This window comes from Dendropsophus ebraccatus, chromosome 11 (assembly GCF_027789765.1).
Source record: "Dendropsophus ebraccatus isolate aDenEbr1 chromosome 11, aDenEbr1.pat, whole genome shotgun sequence".
NCBI lineage: Eukaryota > Metazoa > Chordata > Amphibia > Anura > Hylidae > Dendropsophus > Dendropsophus ebraccatus.
In genome coordinates, this window is record NC_091464.1 from 37,968,392 (window position 1) to 37,984,199 (window position 15,808).

The 15,808-nt window shown below is 40.4% G+C and overlaps 1 protein-coding gene across 1 annotated transcript in view; it reads right to left on the reverse strand.

Annotated features, from left to right (window-relative positions):
• ADGRG2 (adhesion G protein-coupled receptor G2) overlaps positions 1-15,808 on the reverse strand; it is a 102,742-nt gene that overhangs the window by 14,429 nt on the left and 72,505 nt on the right. The window contains exons 20-26 of the mRNA XM_069946218.1: positions 13,970-14,159; positions 12,927-13,083; positions 5,434-5,577; positions 5,080-5,205; positions 2,974-3,013; positions 2,290-2,393; positions 915-1,039 (exon numbers count right to left, since the gene is read on the reverse strand). Coding sequence (XP_069802319.1) covers positions 915-1,039; positions 2,290-2,393; positions 2,974-3,013; positions 5,080-5,205; positions 5,434-5,577; positions 12,927-13,083; positions 13,970-14,159 — 886 coding nt within the window. The remainder of the gene's footprint in view (positions 1-914; positions 1,040-2,289; positions 2,394-2,973; positions 3,014-5,079; positions 5,206-5,433; positions 5,578-12,926; positions 13,084-13,969; positions 14,160-15,808) is intronic.

Here is a 15,808-nt window from a genome sequence, read left to right on the forward strand (position 1 = left end):
AACGTGTACCTCAAGTGTACTTTTCAGAAATGACTTTTCAGAAACCACTGTGCACAATATCTGCTGTATTAAGAAATAGATTGTGCTATGTCCTCCCCACAGCATACAGTGGAACCACCCCATTTTGTCTCCATATCTCCCGTTTCCATTGAGAAATCCGGAGCCAAATTCAAAATAGATGTGCATACAGAAATGACTATCATGCCTAGTGATGCATGCTAGTCATTTTTCTAAAAAAAAAATAATATATATATATATACACACACACACACAGGGAATCTGTCAGCTGCAGTTCATGTTCTAAACAGCTGACACTGTTATGCTGCGTTTACACGGAACGATTATCGCTCGAATTTTCGCAATAACGATTGCATTTGAGCGATAATCTTTCCGTGTAAACACAGCAAACGATCAAGCGATCGTTCATTTTGATCTTTCAACATGTTCTCAAATCGTCGTTTGTCGTTCGCTAAAAATTCGCAGATCGCTTTGTGTAAACAGTCTGATTTCAAAGATTCACCCTATGTAAAACATGGGCTTAAGCGATCTTAAAAACGATCCCAATAACGATTTTTCTTACGAACCTTCTAATGATTTTTCTCCGTCTAAACGCTGATCATTCTAAAAACCAAATGCTTTTATTCTCTGGTACATATATCTGCTCTAAATATACGGGAAAGGATAATATAAAAACTGTGTAATAGTAAGACTTTTTGTTGCTCTTAACCATTAACCAGAGTTGAGCTTTCATTTTTATTAGAGCTTGTTAATAGATAAAAGCTGACCTCTTACAGTTTTTGATAAATTCCCACATTGTGCTATTGTTTGACCTCACACAACTATGAATCAGACAAATCATAAGGAGATCATAAGGCAGAGACAAGTTTCAATAAACATGTGAATTCGGTACATACTCAAATGCTATGTAGGTGACAAGGGTGACAGAGAGGAATATTGCAGACAGACCACATCCAATATATGTGATGAAGGTCAAAACCAAGAGATCTTTGGAATTTAATTGATCATTGGGTGATACATTCTGGAAAAAAAGAAAACCATTAATACAGTTATCCAATGCCTATATTTCAAATATATTCAAAAGCATATTTATTGGAGGGATTATCTGTGGAATAGATGGGTCCAAGCTCTGTGATCCTCAGAACCAGGACTCTACTATCATGTATGAATGCTTCATTCATCCTTTACAGAAGCAGTCGGAGATAGCCAAGTGCTGTACTCTAAATTCCCTGCTGACCATCATACAGCTAAAATTGAAGGCCCTATTTCACGGGCCGACAGTGAGGAGCAAATGAGCGATGTGAGTGCTTGTTTGCTCCTCGTTTCCCACTCACTGCTGCCGCTATTCCACGTGGCAGCAGCGAGTAGGTGAGTCTGGGGAGGAGCTGCGGGGGGGCTGCCCGGGTGATTGCTGATTGTCCGGGCAGCCCATAGGATATAGCGGCGGCCTGCTGCCACCGATTCTATTCCACGGAGGGACGGCAGCGGATCGTTGCTATATGAGTCGTTTATCTTTCAACATGTTCACAACGATCAGCCGACATGAACGATGTCCTCTGATCGTTGCCTCCTATTCCACGAGATGAAGACATATGCATATAGCTACCAATTTTTTTTAATAATTATTCTTTACTGATTGCACTCCTAGGCTATGTTCATACATAGTAAGACACCGGCCGTTCCGTGACCCAGACGGGTCACGGAACAGCTGGTCTCTGACAAGATCATCCCGGCCGGTACTGCAGAATGATCTTTGGGGTCGCAGAATTCTGATGTGGGCGCATCCGTGCGCGTCCACATCAGAACTCCCCACAGCACACTTTTTTATGACAATAGCAGCTGTTGTTTTCACTTTAAAACAAGGGCAATTCTTGTCATAGAGAAATGTGTTGCATTGAAGTCAAAGCAAAAAAATGGCCACTGTCCACACAGTGCATTGAACAACAACCTTTGCTACGTCCGTGCAAATAATTGACCTGTCAATTATTTTCAGCCATTGTGCATTGATTTTAATGCAATTTTCAAATCAACAATACCCGTTGTTTGACACTCACTACAAAGGCCATTGTTTTTGAGTGCTAAACAACAGCCATTGTCTGTACCCTGTGTGAACAAACTGTCCTGTTAAGCTAGAGTATAAATAGTATCATAAATAGCACAATATTTTTAATACAATATGAATTAATTGTCCAACCTAAAAACAAATTGGGGCAAATCACATTATGAAACTCAGTTACAATGTCATATGTGCGAATAGTATAATTTTCTTACCATCAATATTCCGAAGCTGGTTAGATGATTACATTTACAGACTATTTCATTATGTGATGTATTTGCAACTGAGCAGCCATATGATGACCATCCTCCGCTTCCATCTGTTGAGTAAACAAAAAAAAATTGCCTAAATCAAAGCATAGATTGTCTTTCTATATAAGCAATAGGCACTGAGTGGGGGTCAGAAATTACTAATATGGGTGAAGCACAGAACAATCCACTGCAAAGGTAAAAATCAGCCGTATATCATAGAATCTAAAGTCAGAGTAGTGGCCAAGTTGTGGTATTTATGTGTGTTTATCAACAATTTATGCAGGTGTAACAACAGGAAGAGCAGCCATATTTATGGCCGTCAAAAGTTAGACCAATGAACACTGAAGAAATATTCCATCCACAAACATTATATAAAGATGGAGATGATTAAACTGCAATGAAATTTTTAACCAATGCCAAAGAAGCTAGCTTTGTCATCTTTTTTTAAATATGTAGCCTTTAACAATGGCTGTACTATGATGTCACTGATAATGTTCATAATGGCCGTTATCATCTTGTATAATACATAGCACTAACCTACAATAAAAGCATGCTGGTCAGTTATAGAGAATCAAACGTCTTGCCCGACAGGTTATTCCGTAGGGCACAACTATGTAATTCATAATCATTTTAATACAATATACTTACTGTTTTTATTGAAGTCCCAAAATACACACTCCACTACATTCTGTGGAAACATAAACAGAGATTTACCATCTTTCTTAATACAGCATATGTTCATACAATAAAAATAGTATTTTATTAATAATTTCTGAGACCTCGGAGCTAATCCTGACCTTCTTGCCTTCAGCAACAATGATTTTGGGTGATGTGGGAGTAGTTTGGTATCAATCAAGGTCATTTGGGAAGGGTTAACTCAAAGATAACAGGACAGGCTCTTTTATATATCTATAGTATCAATAGGAATCCAATATTAGGCAAAACTAAAAAGGTTTTCTGGGACATATATATATGAACACAAAAAAATCATACTTACCTTCCCCTCTGTTGTTCTACCTGCCTCCAAGTCCTTGCTTAATGCTGGTTCTTGCTAGATAAAGCTGTCTCAGCAGGAACTGCCTGCTGTACCAATCACTGGCCTCAGCGGGGTCCCGCCTAAGTCAGTAATTGGTTACAGGCACTTCCTGCTGAAACAGCTCATCTTGTAATCAGGGAGAAGTGGTGATGATCGGAGAACAGGAGATGGCAGATTGGTAACTGCAGTGAATTGCAAGTATGACTTATTTTTTTATGTCTATTGTGCCACCAGACGTATATAAATATCTTATGTTCCTTCTAACCCCTTTAACCCTTTGAGGACCAGGCCCAAAATGACCCAGTGGACCGCGCAAATTTTGATCTTAGTGTTTCCGTTTTTCCCTCCTCCCATTCTAAGAGCTCTAGCACTTTCAGTTTTTTATCTACAAGCCATGTAAGGGCTTATTTGTTACAGGAATAGTTGTACTTTGTAATGGCGTCATTCATTTTACCATAACATGTATGATGGAATTCCAAATATATTATTTATGAAGATATAAATTGGTGAAATTGCAAAAAAGAATGCAATATGGTAAAGTTTTGGGGGTTCCTGTGTCTACGTAATGCACTATATGGTAACAGTGACATGATACTATTATTCTATAGGTCAGCCCAAACACAACCATATGCAGGTTACACAGATTCTCTAATGTTATAAATTTTTTTAAATGAAATCCTTTTTTTTGGCAATTAATTATAAATAAAATGGGCCTATTTTGACACTTATAACGGTTTTATTTTTTCACCTACGGGGCTGTATGGGGTGTCGTTTTTTCTGCCATGATCTCTAGTTTTTATTAATACCATATTTGTGAAGATCGGACGTTTTGATCACTTTTTATTAATTTTTTTTTATATATAATGTAACATAAAATCGGTAATCCGCGCACTTTTTTCCCTCTTTTCGTGTACGCCGTTTACCGTTCGCAATGACGCTTGTTATATTTTAATAGATCGGACAATTACGCACGCTACGGTATATTATATGTTTATTTGTTTATTTATTTTTATATGTTTTATTTATATAATGGGAAAGGGGGGTGATTTCAACTTTTATTGGGGGAGGGGTTTTGGGGTAGTGTATTGGTGTTTTTAACTTTTTTTTTAACACATTTGAAGTCCCTTTGGGGGACTTTTACATACATTAGTTTGATTTTTACACTGATGAATGCTATGCCATAGGCATAGCATTGATCAGTGTTATCGGCGATCTGCTCATTGAGCCTGCCTGTGCAGGCTTAGAGTAGCAGATCGCCGATCGGACCGCACGGAGGCAGGTGAGAGACCTCCTGCAGTCCGTTTTACCGATCGGGACCCCCGCAGTCACACTGCAGGGGTCCCGATCGGTAAGTGACAGGGGACTCCCCCTGTCACTTACACTTAAACGCCGCGGCGTTTAAGGAGTTAATGACACGCGGCAGCGTGATCGCTGCAGAGTGTCATTACCGGTGAGGTCCCGGCTGCTGATTGCAGCCGGCCCCCACCTGCTATGAAGCGCGCTCTGCTCCGGAGCACGCTTCATAGCGGGAGAAACACCCAGGGCGTACAGTTACGCCCTAGGTCGTCTGGGGACAGACTTCCATGGCGTAACTTTACGCCCTGGGTCGTCTAGGGGTTAAGCTTAAAAATAAATGTTGTGCCAGCTTCACTTCCTGTATACTTGAGAAACAGAGAAACAATGTTATAACCCTGCTACACCAAGACTGACGTACTTACTGAGTAATTCTTTCGTGAAGTCTTTAGAGTTACAGTAACATTTTCCCTTAAATTAGTTACTGACAAGTTTGCAACACTTGATGAAATTACGTTGCTCACCAGTTTTTTTGTAGAGAGGGATGAGTCCTGAAAAAGATGAAAGACAAAATGATTAAAAGATATATACAGAAAGCCATATTACAACCACTTTACATGACAGTAAATTTTTAATTTTTATTATTCTGTATCCACTTACAGGACAACTTACTGAGACACTGTGTAAGTAAAGGGAATCTGTTCCATTGCAGTGTATATTACAGTGGTCTGCCTGGGTCAAACATCATAAAAGATTTTAGCTTGAAAAAATGATTTTACCTGGAAAAATGAAGTCTTTGCATAATAGTTAAACTGTAGTCTGGATGCATCCTTTTTATCACCGACAGACATGTCATTGATTAAGGATGCAGGAAGAAGAATGGATCCATCACCGTTTGCAGGTACTTGGGATCCCAAAGACACCTGTTAAGTAAAGAGTCTACAATGACATCAAAATACAACAAACATTTAAACAGTATTTTTTGGATGCGACTTTTTTGAATTTGCCTGTTTTGAGTATTCACCTAAGGAATTGCATAATCTGGGCTTTGTGCCAAGCATATTATTTGCCAATTTTTAAAAAGTTACACAAACTGCTGCAGGTCTGGTCAGTACCAGGCAAATATGTTTGCGCAATTTTTTTGCAAATATTCTATTCACAAATTTATGAATAGTTTGTTAAATTAGTCCTATTCGGCTGGGTAAAAAACAGACAACTTCTCTGTACAAAAAATTGCACGTTTTAGACTCAATAGTAAATGCCCCCCAAAGGTTTTTATTTATTTTTTTTAAATTAAAATCTCTAATATTGCCTTGCTAACAAGTCCAGTGAGTGATCGTATTGCTGAGCATCACTCACTAAACTCCTAAATGTATATATGAGTGTGCTCAGCTCTTTCTGCCCTATAACACACTGTTACAAAACGGGGTTGCCCCTAATCTTCACGCTATGTGTACATCTGTATCACACTAAAGACAACAACTATGAAGATTATAGAAACTAAAATATAACTTTTATTATTTTCCTTATTTAAAAAACAATTGTGCAAAAAGTGTGGTAAAATAGGAGAACATAGTGTGACTATTGCAAAATACAAGGATCCAACTTTTCCCAATCACCCAGTAGATAGTATATTGATAAATGTCTTTGTGACAGTTGAACCCCAGAGTAGTGGTCTTATTATGTAATGGAAGTGACGCTGTAAGTGGCTTTATTTTGCGCTGCTGACAGAAGCTAGATACAGTGGCCAAGATCGATATGTGTGTGGGGAATCTCTCCCATTATCTGGTACACACATCAATGCCGCTCACTGTTCATGCAGCGCACACTTGGTTAAACTGTCACTAGCCTAGATGCATCAATCAAATATCCATACACAGCATTGCATCCGTATGGAGCTGTATAACGGCCAGGGGTATAGGTATGACCCATTCAGAGATCCCCGTGCCGTGCTCCGAATCACAGTGAGTGTAAGGAGGATATGACCCAGGACGGGGTTCACTGTAAGTCGTAGCAAGCCGTGTCCCGGCCTGTGACCGGCTGAGCCGGTATAGTAACTTGTGTTACAATCTACTGTTGGTGCCGTACACTATGTTTTCTAAACTAAAAACACACAAACACCCCATCACCCACACCCCAACGTTTCACCACAATACTAGTGGCTTTCTCAAGAGGATTACTATTAGTGACCGATCCCGCTTACTGCAGTATACTTATGCGTTCTGTCAGTGTTACTTGGAACCTCCCATTTTTTGAATAAACAAATGAAGTTAGGATGTAAATCAGATTTACATATGCACGGACTAAGAGGGCGTGTTCTATTCGCATACAGCCAATCAGAACATCCTTGTAGTTATGATGTCAGTTATCACGGGACACCTAGAGTCCCGCGCTTGCGCTGTTATTATCTTTACGGACTTAGATTTCTATCTCAGAAAAACTCCTTAGTGCGCATGTCTAGGGACTTATACTTAGATCTCAAATGAACCGGTCATGTTGCGCATGTCTACACACTTAGAATTCGGAAGTTGGATTTAACTACTGCATGTATATTTTGCGCATGACAGGGCACTTAGAATTTAAAAAAGGATTTCACTGTGGAGTATTACATTCCCGGAAAGACCGGAGGGACAATAGATATTGTAACAAGAAACCATTATTCTTACTGATTATCTCAAAGAGAAACACCACATAAATACAGGTGAGTACCATATTTTCTAGGAGTCATCCGTGATAGAAATAAGAATGTAATAGTGCATATGAATTTCTGTAGAATTCCCATTTCAATTTTGTTCACTGTATAATTATACACAAGAAAGAGGGAGGTGGTCACTATTAGAAGGGAGATAAATGTAATTATCGCTACAGTTTGATTCGTAAGACTATTGACTTAAATTTAGCAAGACATTTAGATGAAGGGGGTAAAAGTAAACCCCTCATTCATGCCCCTGGGGTTCACACTCTTCAACCTATATATCCATCTAGCTTCCTCTTTCAAGAGGATGTTGCCTCCTCTTGGGCCCAACATCATCTTACGTAAACTGAAAAAGGTTATTGATTTTGGATTGTTTTTATGTATTTCCTTCACATGTCTCGCCACTGCGGTTTCAGTGCCTGTTCTAATGTTACTAATATGGGACCCTACACCATCTTTGAATTCTTGTATGGTTTTGCCAACATAAATCATTGTGCAGGTACACATGGCAACATATATAATCCCCTTCGTTTTACAGTTAAATACCTCCTCTAACCATAACGCCATCACCTTCTGGTCAAAATACAAGTGGACCACACATACCAACCCTTTTTTTAGGACTAAAGAGAAACAGCTAAATAATGATCTTCAAATCATCAACTTATCATCTGTAACTTTGAATCTTGAACAAATGATATTACTCAAAAAGGGACTCACATTCACACCGACACCAGACTTTGATGAATTTAACTGGGTTAAATATATTAATTTGTTTGCCAGGAAGCTCATTTTACATAAATATCATCTTATCAGATCCCGGAATCCTTCAGTCATTCATCAAAGAGAAAATGAAGCCATCAGAGCACTTGAGGCCCTGGAAGAAGAAAACCTGACCCTTCTCGGATTTAAAACCTAAAAATCAATACACACCAACAATTGCATTGTACCATAACATAGAGACTTTTGTCAACATGGTCAGTTTAGATCTAGCCGAGCTGGGTAAACGCAAAAAAAGTCCCGAGCAACCTTTCAAGGGAGAAATGGAATGCCCTGGAAGATCTACGGAAAAACAACAACATTGAAATTAAAAGCTCGGACAAGGGTGGCAACATAGTACTCATGAATAAAACTGACTATCTGGCCATGACATTGCGTATCATAGACGATCGTAAGACCTACGAGATCTTAAGGAGGGACCCCCACAATGACTTATTTACGGGAGCTTAAAGTCTTGCTGATGGAGGCCAAAAGAAATAAACTTATTACGGATGATGAATTTAAAGTGATATATGAAGAAAAACCAACGATGTCTACTTTTTATTCCCTCCCCAAAGTACATAAAAAGACTAAACCAATTCCTGGTCGCCCCATAGTATCGGGCAATAACAATCTTACACAAGAATCAAGTCAATACATCGATCAGATACTAAGGCCGTTTGTTACCACGCTTCCATCATATCTAAAAGATACCAAGGACACAGTTTCTAAATTACATGATGTCACTGTCACTAATAACACTATACTTGTCAGCTTGGATGTTGAAGCGTTGTACAGTAACATACAGCATCACCTTGGCCTCACTGCAATTAGTCACTTCTTGAATTCACGGGGCACACAATATCAAAACCACAATACCTTTACACTTACACTCCTCAAATTCATTCTCACACACAACTTTTTCACGTTCAACGACACCATCTATCATGAATTAAGAGGGGCAGCGATGGGGACCACATGTGCACCGTCATACGCTAATCTTTTTCTTGGGTGGTGGGAAGATCGGGTAGTATTCACAGAGCACAATGAACACTTCACCAAACACATTTCCTTTTTGGGGTCGCTTTATGACATTCATTTATGAATGAGGGGTTTACTTTTACCCCCTTCATCTAAATGTCTTGCTAAATTTAAGTCAATAGTCTTACGAATCAAACTGTAGTGATAATTACATTTATCTCCCTTCTAATAGTGACCACCTCCCTCTTTCTTGTGTATAATTATACAGTGAACAAAATTGAAATGGGAATTCTACAGAAATTCATATGCACTATTACATTCTAATTTCTATCACGGATGACTCCTAGAATATATGGTACTCACCTGTATTTATGTGGTGTTTCTCTTTGAGATAATCAGTAAGAATAATGGTTTCTTGTTACAATATCTATTGTCCCTCCGGTCTTTCCGGGAATGTAATACTCCACAGTGAAATCCTTTTTTAAATTCTAAGTGCCCGGTCATGCGCAAAATATACATGCAGTAGTTAAATCTAACTCCCGAATTCTAAGTGTCTAGACATGCGCAACATGACCGTTACATTTGAGATCTAAGTATAAGTCCCTAGACATGCGCACTAAGGAGTTTTTCTGAGATAGAAATCTAAGTCCGTAAAGATAATAACAGCGCAAGCGCGGGACTCTAGGTGTCCCGTGATAACTGACATCATAACTACAAGGATGTTCTGATTGGCTGTATGCGAATAGAACACGCCCTCTTAATCCGTGCATATGTAAATCTGATTTACATCCTAACTTCACTTGTTTATTCAAAAAATGGGAGGTTCCAAGTAACACTGACAGAACGCATAAGTATACTGCAGTAAGCGGGATAGGTCACTAATAGCAATCCTCTTGAGAAAGCCACTAGTATTGTGGTGAAACGTTGGGGTGATGGGGTGTTTGTTTGTGTGTTTTTAGTTTAGAAAACATAGTGTACGGCACCAACAGTAGATTGTAACACAAGTTACTATACCGACTCAGCCGGCAACAGGCCGGAACACGGCTTGCTACGACTTACAGTGAACCCCGTCCTGGGTCATATCCTCCTTACACTCACTGTGATTCGGAGCACGGCACGGGGATCTCTGAATGGGTCATACCTATACCCCTGGCCGTTATACAGCTCCATACGGATGCAATGCGGTGTATGGATATTTGATTGATGCATCTAGGCTAGTGACAGTTTAACCAAGTGTGCGCTGCATGAACAGTGAGCGGCACTGATGTGTGTACCAGATAATGGGAGAGATTCCCCACACACATATCGATCTTGGCCACTGTATCTAGCTTCTGTCAGCAGCGCAAAATAAAGCCACTTACAGCGTCGCTCCCATTACATAATAAGACCCCTACTCTGGGGTTCAACTGTCACAAAGACATTTATCAATATACTATCTACTGGGTGATTGGGAAAAGTTGGATCCTTGTATTTTGCAATAGTCACACTATGTTCTCCTATTTTAATCACACTTTCTGCACAATTGTTTTTTAAATAAGGAAAATAATAAAAGTTATATTTTAGTTTCTATAATCTTCATAGTTGTTGTCTTTAGTGGGATACACTATAACACACTGTTGACAGATTATGCAGCAGATTAATGGGGACGTGTTTCTTTCAAATATGTATGAACATTTATTTGATTTTTACAATTCTCATTACAGTAACAGGCTACAAGAATATCCACATTATGCAAATTATATTTTAACTAGGTATTGTATAACTAAGAAACCTGTCTCAAGTTATCTATAAAGTGGAACCATGAGCAAGAGTATCAGCCTATGCACATAATACATACAACTAAATGAACTGCGTTGCTATGGCCAGTAGCTTCCAGTGTAAGAAAATTCTAACTTAAAGGGGTACTCTGGGCGGTGGTTATTTTTAGGGTATGGCTCAGTAAGGGGTGGAAATAGAGGCCGTCGGTCACTAACCTCCCCGATTCTAGCACCAGGTCCCGGATCACGCCGCCCCGTTCTCCCGTCCGGCCGCCGCTTCCTGGTCTGAGCTGCGGCTTGAGACGTGACGTTTCAAGGCAGCTCAGCCATTCAGACGGTACTCTGCTACGACTGCTGAATGGCTGAGCCGTCTTGAGATGTGACGTCTCAAGCCACAGCTCAGACCAGGAAGCGGCTGCAGGACGGGAGAACGGGGCGGCGTGATCCAGGACCCGGCGCTGGAATCGGGGAGGTAAGTGACAGGCGGCCTCTATTTTTACCCCTTCCCTGGCCATGCCCTAAAAATAACCCTGGCGCGGAGTACCGCTTTAGGTACATTCAGTAAGGGTCCTATAAGACAAAGCGATTTTTAGTGATAAACGATTGCAAACGAGATTGTTTATCGTTAACCTGAAATCGTTCACCATATTACACAGAACAATTGCCGCTAGTTATGATCGGTATTACAATCGTTTACTCCATCTGATCCCAGCAAAAGAAGGAATGAAGTGCAATTACACTGAATGATTAGTGAACAAATGTGGAATTACAGCAATTGATTAATTTTTTTAGGGTCATATCTAAATTAACGATCAACAAAATACAAACGCTTTTTCGATTGATGCTTGCAATTACACAGAATGATTATTGTTTAAATTAGAACAATATAGTGATTTTCCGCACAATAATCGTCCTGTGTTATAGGGCTCTCACTAGTAATACTGTCCATGCCATTCATTCATGCCATACTACATAGATAAATCAGGATTGAAAGAGTACTGTTTTTAAATCAGCTGGTGTCAGAACATTATACAGATTTATAAATTACTTCTACTTTATCTTAAGCCTTCCAGTACGTATTTTTTTTACTCCTTTAGGCTATGTTCACACTACGTAAGTTCCACAGAAATCACCGCCATTTTTCAACGTCCTTGATTCCTGCGGTACTTACTGTACGTAGTGCTGCAGGCTGAGGGAATTCCGGCCGGAGTGTATACACATGGTATACACTCCAGCCGGGATCACTTGCGGCGCCGTAGAAACCTGAAATGTTAGTTTTCTGCGGCCGCTATTCAGTGAATAGCAGCCGCAGAAAACCCTGTCAGTGCACACTGTGGAGAGTGGGGCTCCGTCCGCTCGCTCCATAGTGTGCAGTGGGGAGTTCTGATGTGGACGCGCATCAGAACTCTGCGGCTCTAAAGATCATCTGGCCGATACTGTAGTATCGGCCGGGATGACCTTTTTTGAGACCAGCCGGGTCATGAAACGGCCGGTCTCTTACAATGTATAAACATGGCCTTAGGCTATGTAAATTCTGGAAGTTGGTCAATCAGTGCCCGATATCATAAAACGATAAATGGTTTACAGTATCGTAGCTTACAATGACAAAAATTTAAAAGGGAAACTGTATAACCTTTAGGCTATGTTCACACACATTATTTTTGCTGAGTATTTTTGCCCCTTTGCCAATCACTGACAAAGGGGAACCCCCCAAAATGTAGCGTGCGTTCTGACATCATCTGTTTCTCCTGGAGAGTGAGAGTCTTTTTGGACGATGAACTGAAGAGCACCCCGCTGCGGTGTGAAAACCCGCACCTGGTCGTCCTTACCACAGTGGTGACACGTTTTGTATATTATTCTGGATGTAATGTCTAGCGTGACTACTTTTGATACTATAAAAAGAAATAGAAATTTTGCAACTAAAGTTGTTTTATCCTGTGGTTTGGAATTACTATTGCAGTCTTATAACATATATTTCTAAGAGAAGGCTAAAATGCATTGTGAACCTATCCTAATATTTCAAAGTTGCCTTTGTTATCAGTGATACATTGTTTCCAATGTACTTGTAAGATGTTCTTTCTACCTGTAGTCCAGATGTGGATGCTACCCCGAATGATGTTCCTGTGAAAGAGCTGTCATTGACTTTACTCACAGCCAGCGCCAAAGCCTGAGAGGTGAGATTAATGGATTGTCCGGGGAAAGTCAGCTGTAAGCCAATTTGATCCACTATTTTAATTAACCTATAAACACAAAAGAAGAAATTAAATTTATTAATGGGATTATCCAGTGCAACAAAAATATGTCCACTTTCTTCCAAAGACAGCACCACCCCTGTCTCTAGTTTGGGTGTAGGTTTTGCAATTCAGTTCCATTAAAGTGAATAGAGCCTAGTTGCAAACCAAACCTGATCTGATTACAAGAGTTTGCCTGACAGGCAGTTGACAAAGGCATACTGTCGAAACGCGTTCTGCTGTTCCATTGTTCACACGATTATGGATATACAACCGAATAAAACTTTACATGATGATTAAGTGGTGAGTTGCCAGGATTCCTATTTTGACATGTTAATAAATCTGACCCAATTTTTAACCTGTCACCGCCCGACCCCCCGCTAGAGCCCGGGATACTTACCCGATCTCGCCTCGCCAGTCCCGCTCCTGGAGTCGGTCCCAGGACGGAGATATCCTTGTGTGGGACTTGGCGAGATGGGGTAAGTATCCGGAGCTCTAGCGGGGGGTCGGGCGGCCTTCACCCCAGCATGGGGGGTGACAGGTTCCCTTTAAGGAAAGAGACTGATCCAGATTTATTACTCTCATCCTGACAGTTTAGTGTCGGCTTTTGTAACACGTCTGGTCATGCCTCTATGACACCTCAGAATGGTAAATGTAAAAATAGTATACAATACCATAGTGCAGTCATCTATATCAGCTGGCTTTCCACACATTGTAATACTACAGTTCTGAGCATGCTCCGCATGAGAAGCCACAAGGTGAAGACCACTATTATACATGTCTACACTGGTATAAAATCACTATCAAAATCCTGACTGTGAAATGGTGCTAATTCCAATGACCTGCAGTCTGGTTGACGGCCCTGCTGAAAGGTACTATGGTTTGTCATAATCACCTGTTGGAGACCGGTCCTAGAAGAGCTTGAGAAACATTTAAAAATGAGTTCATGACATCCACGAACACTGCCGCATCACCAGGATTCACTTCTCCAGTTAACAAGCTTTCTAGTTTGGATACAATGCTGTTTACAGTGGATGAGTTGAGATTATCGGAATTGAGGATGCCTGTCAGATTTTTCAAAGCATCTAAACAAGAAAAAAACTTGACTCCATTAACTAGAATTAACTCAACACATTCTGACAAGTGATAGGTAATGAACCATATTTACCCCCTCGATAAGACAATAAAAGCTAAAATATGGATGTGCTTTGCGTTTTGGTGCACTGGGGGCAGGACTACTATTTAGCACCGGCAGCTTCCTTTTTAATAATTATCAGCACAGTAGGCTAATCGGGGGTGGATAACCACTGTGGGTCATAGTTCCGCCCCAAGTGCACCAAGTTGCCTAATTAGCATAAGGATTAAACTCCTAGAAACATGGAAACAGTACAAAGGATTATGTTAAGAAAGTTGCCTTCATCTTCAACACCCCATGCACAATAGGGACATATCAGCAAGTTGGATTCTTCCCTTTAAAGGGAATGTGTCACAAAGTTTAAAAAAAAAAAAAAAAAAAGATAAAATTTAATTTTTTTTTTTTTTTGTTACTTGCTATGTGTTTTTTTTTTTTACATGTAAAGAAATATGAAAAATTAACTATCTAATTTTTCATATTTCCCAGTGATGGCCCCTAGGGGGAGCTCCAGCAGGAAAACTGCTGGTAAAAGTAACCTGATATACGGCTGTGCTGAAAAAAGAGGCAGTCTCTGCTCAACTGCTGTGACATCATCACCTCCCCCCTCTTTTCACAGGAGAACAAAGAGGGGAAAGGTGATATTATGTGTACTGCTGGGCAGCGCCATTTTGTTGTTGTCTGCACAGAAGTATACTTACAAGTGTCCCTAGCCTTTCATAATACACCTCAGTGTCACAGTACACAGTTAGAGGAGCTATATAATACAGGAGGGTACAGGCTATTGTTCTCTAGTATCAGTAGTGTCACATGTTACAGAGGTAGGATATACAGTGGTGCCTTGGATTACGAGTATAAATCGTTCCGGGACTGTGTTTGTAATCCAAATCCACTCTTATACCAAAGCAAATTTTCCCATAAGAAATGATAGAAATGCAGACAATTGGTTCCACTCCCCAAGAATAATGATTTATTATTCTGAATAACATGTAAAACAGATGAAACAAACATTCAGAAACAGCAGAATATGTGATATTATAAGTAACTGTCCAGTAATGGAGAGGATGGGAAACACAAGGGCTGACAGAGACTGCAGGGAATATGAAGGAATGGGAAGGGCAGATGTGGGCACATACATGCAGCGCTTTCTGTCCGGGGAGCGAGGGGTTACAGCTATGGAGAGATTACCTCCACAGTCCTGTCCTCTGATGTAAGCCGCAGCCTGAAGTGGATCTGCTATGGAAGGTGAGGGAGACTTCCTGGGTCAGAGTACAGTGCCCCTCCCCCACTCCCCCTCCCACCCAGTACAGGGAGCTCTTACACCAAGTCATAATTCTGAAAAACTGTGAGCTCTTAAAGGAGTATTCCCCCCAAGAGCTAAAAAAATGTAATGCTCCCAAACCTAACTGATCTTACTCACCAAGTCCCCCTTGAGTAATTTGAGCTGCCGTTCCTGAGTAAACTACATTTCCCATCATGCAATGCTTCTGCCTGATGATGGCGATGTAGCAGAGCTGAGAGGGCGATGTAGCAGAGCTGAGAGGGCTGGGTGAGTTGCAAGGGGGTGCGTCACACATGGAGAGAAGGTATATAATACAGGCT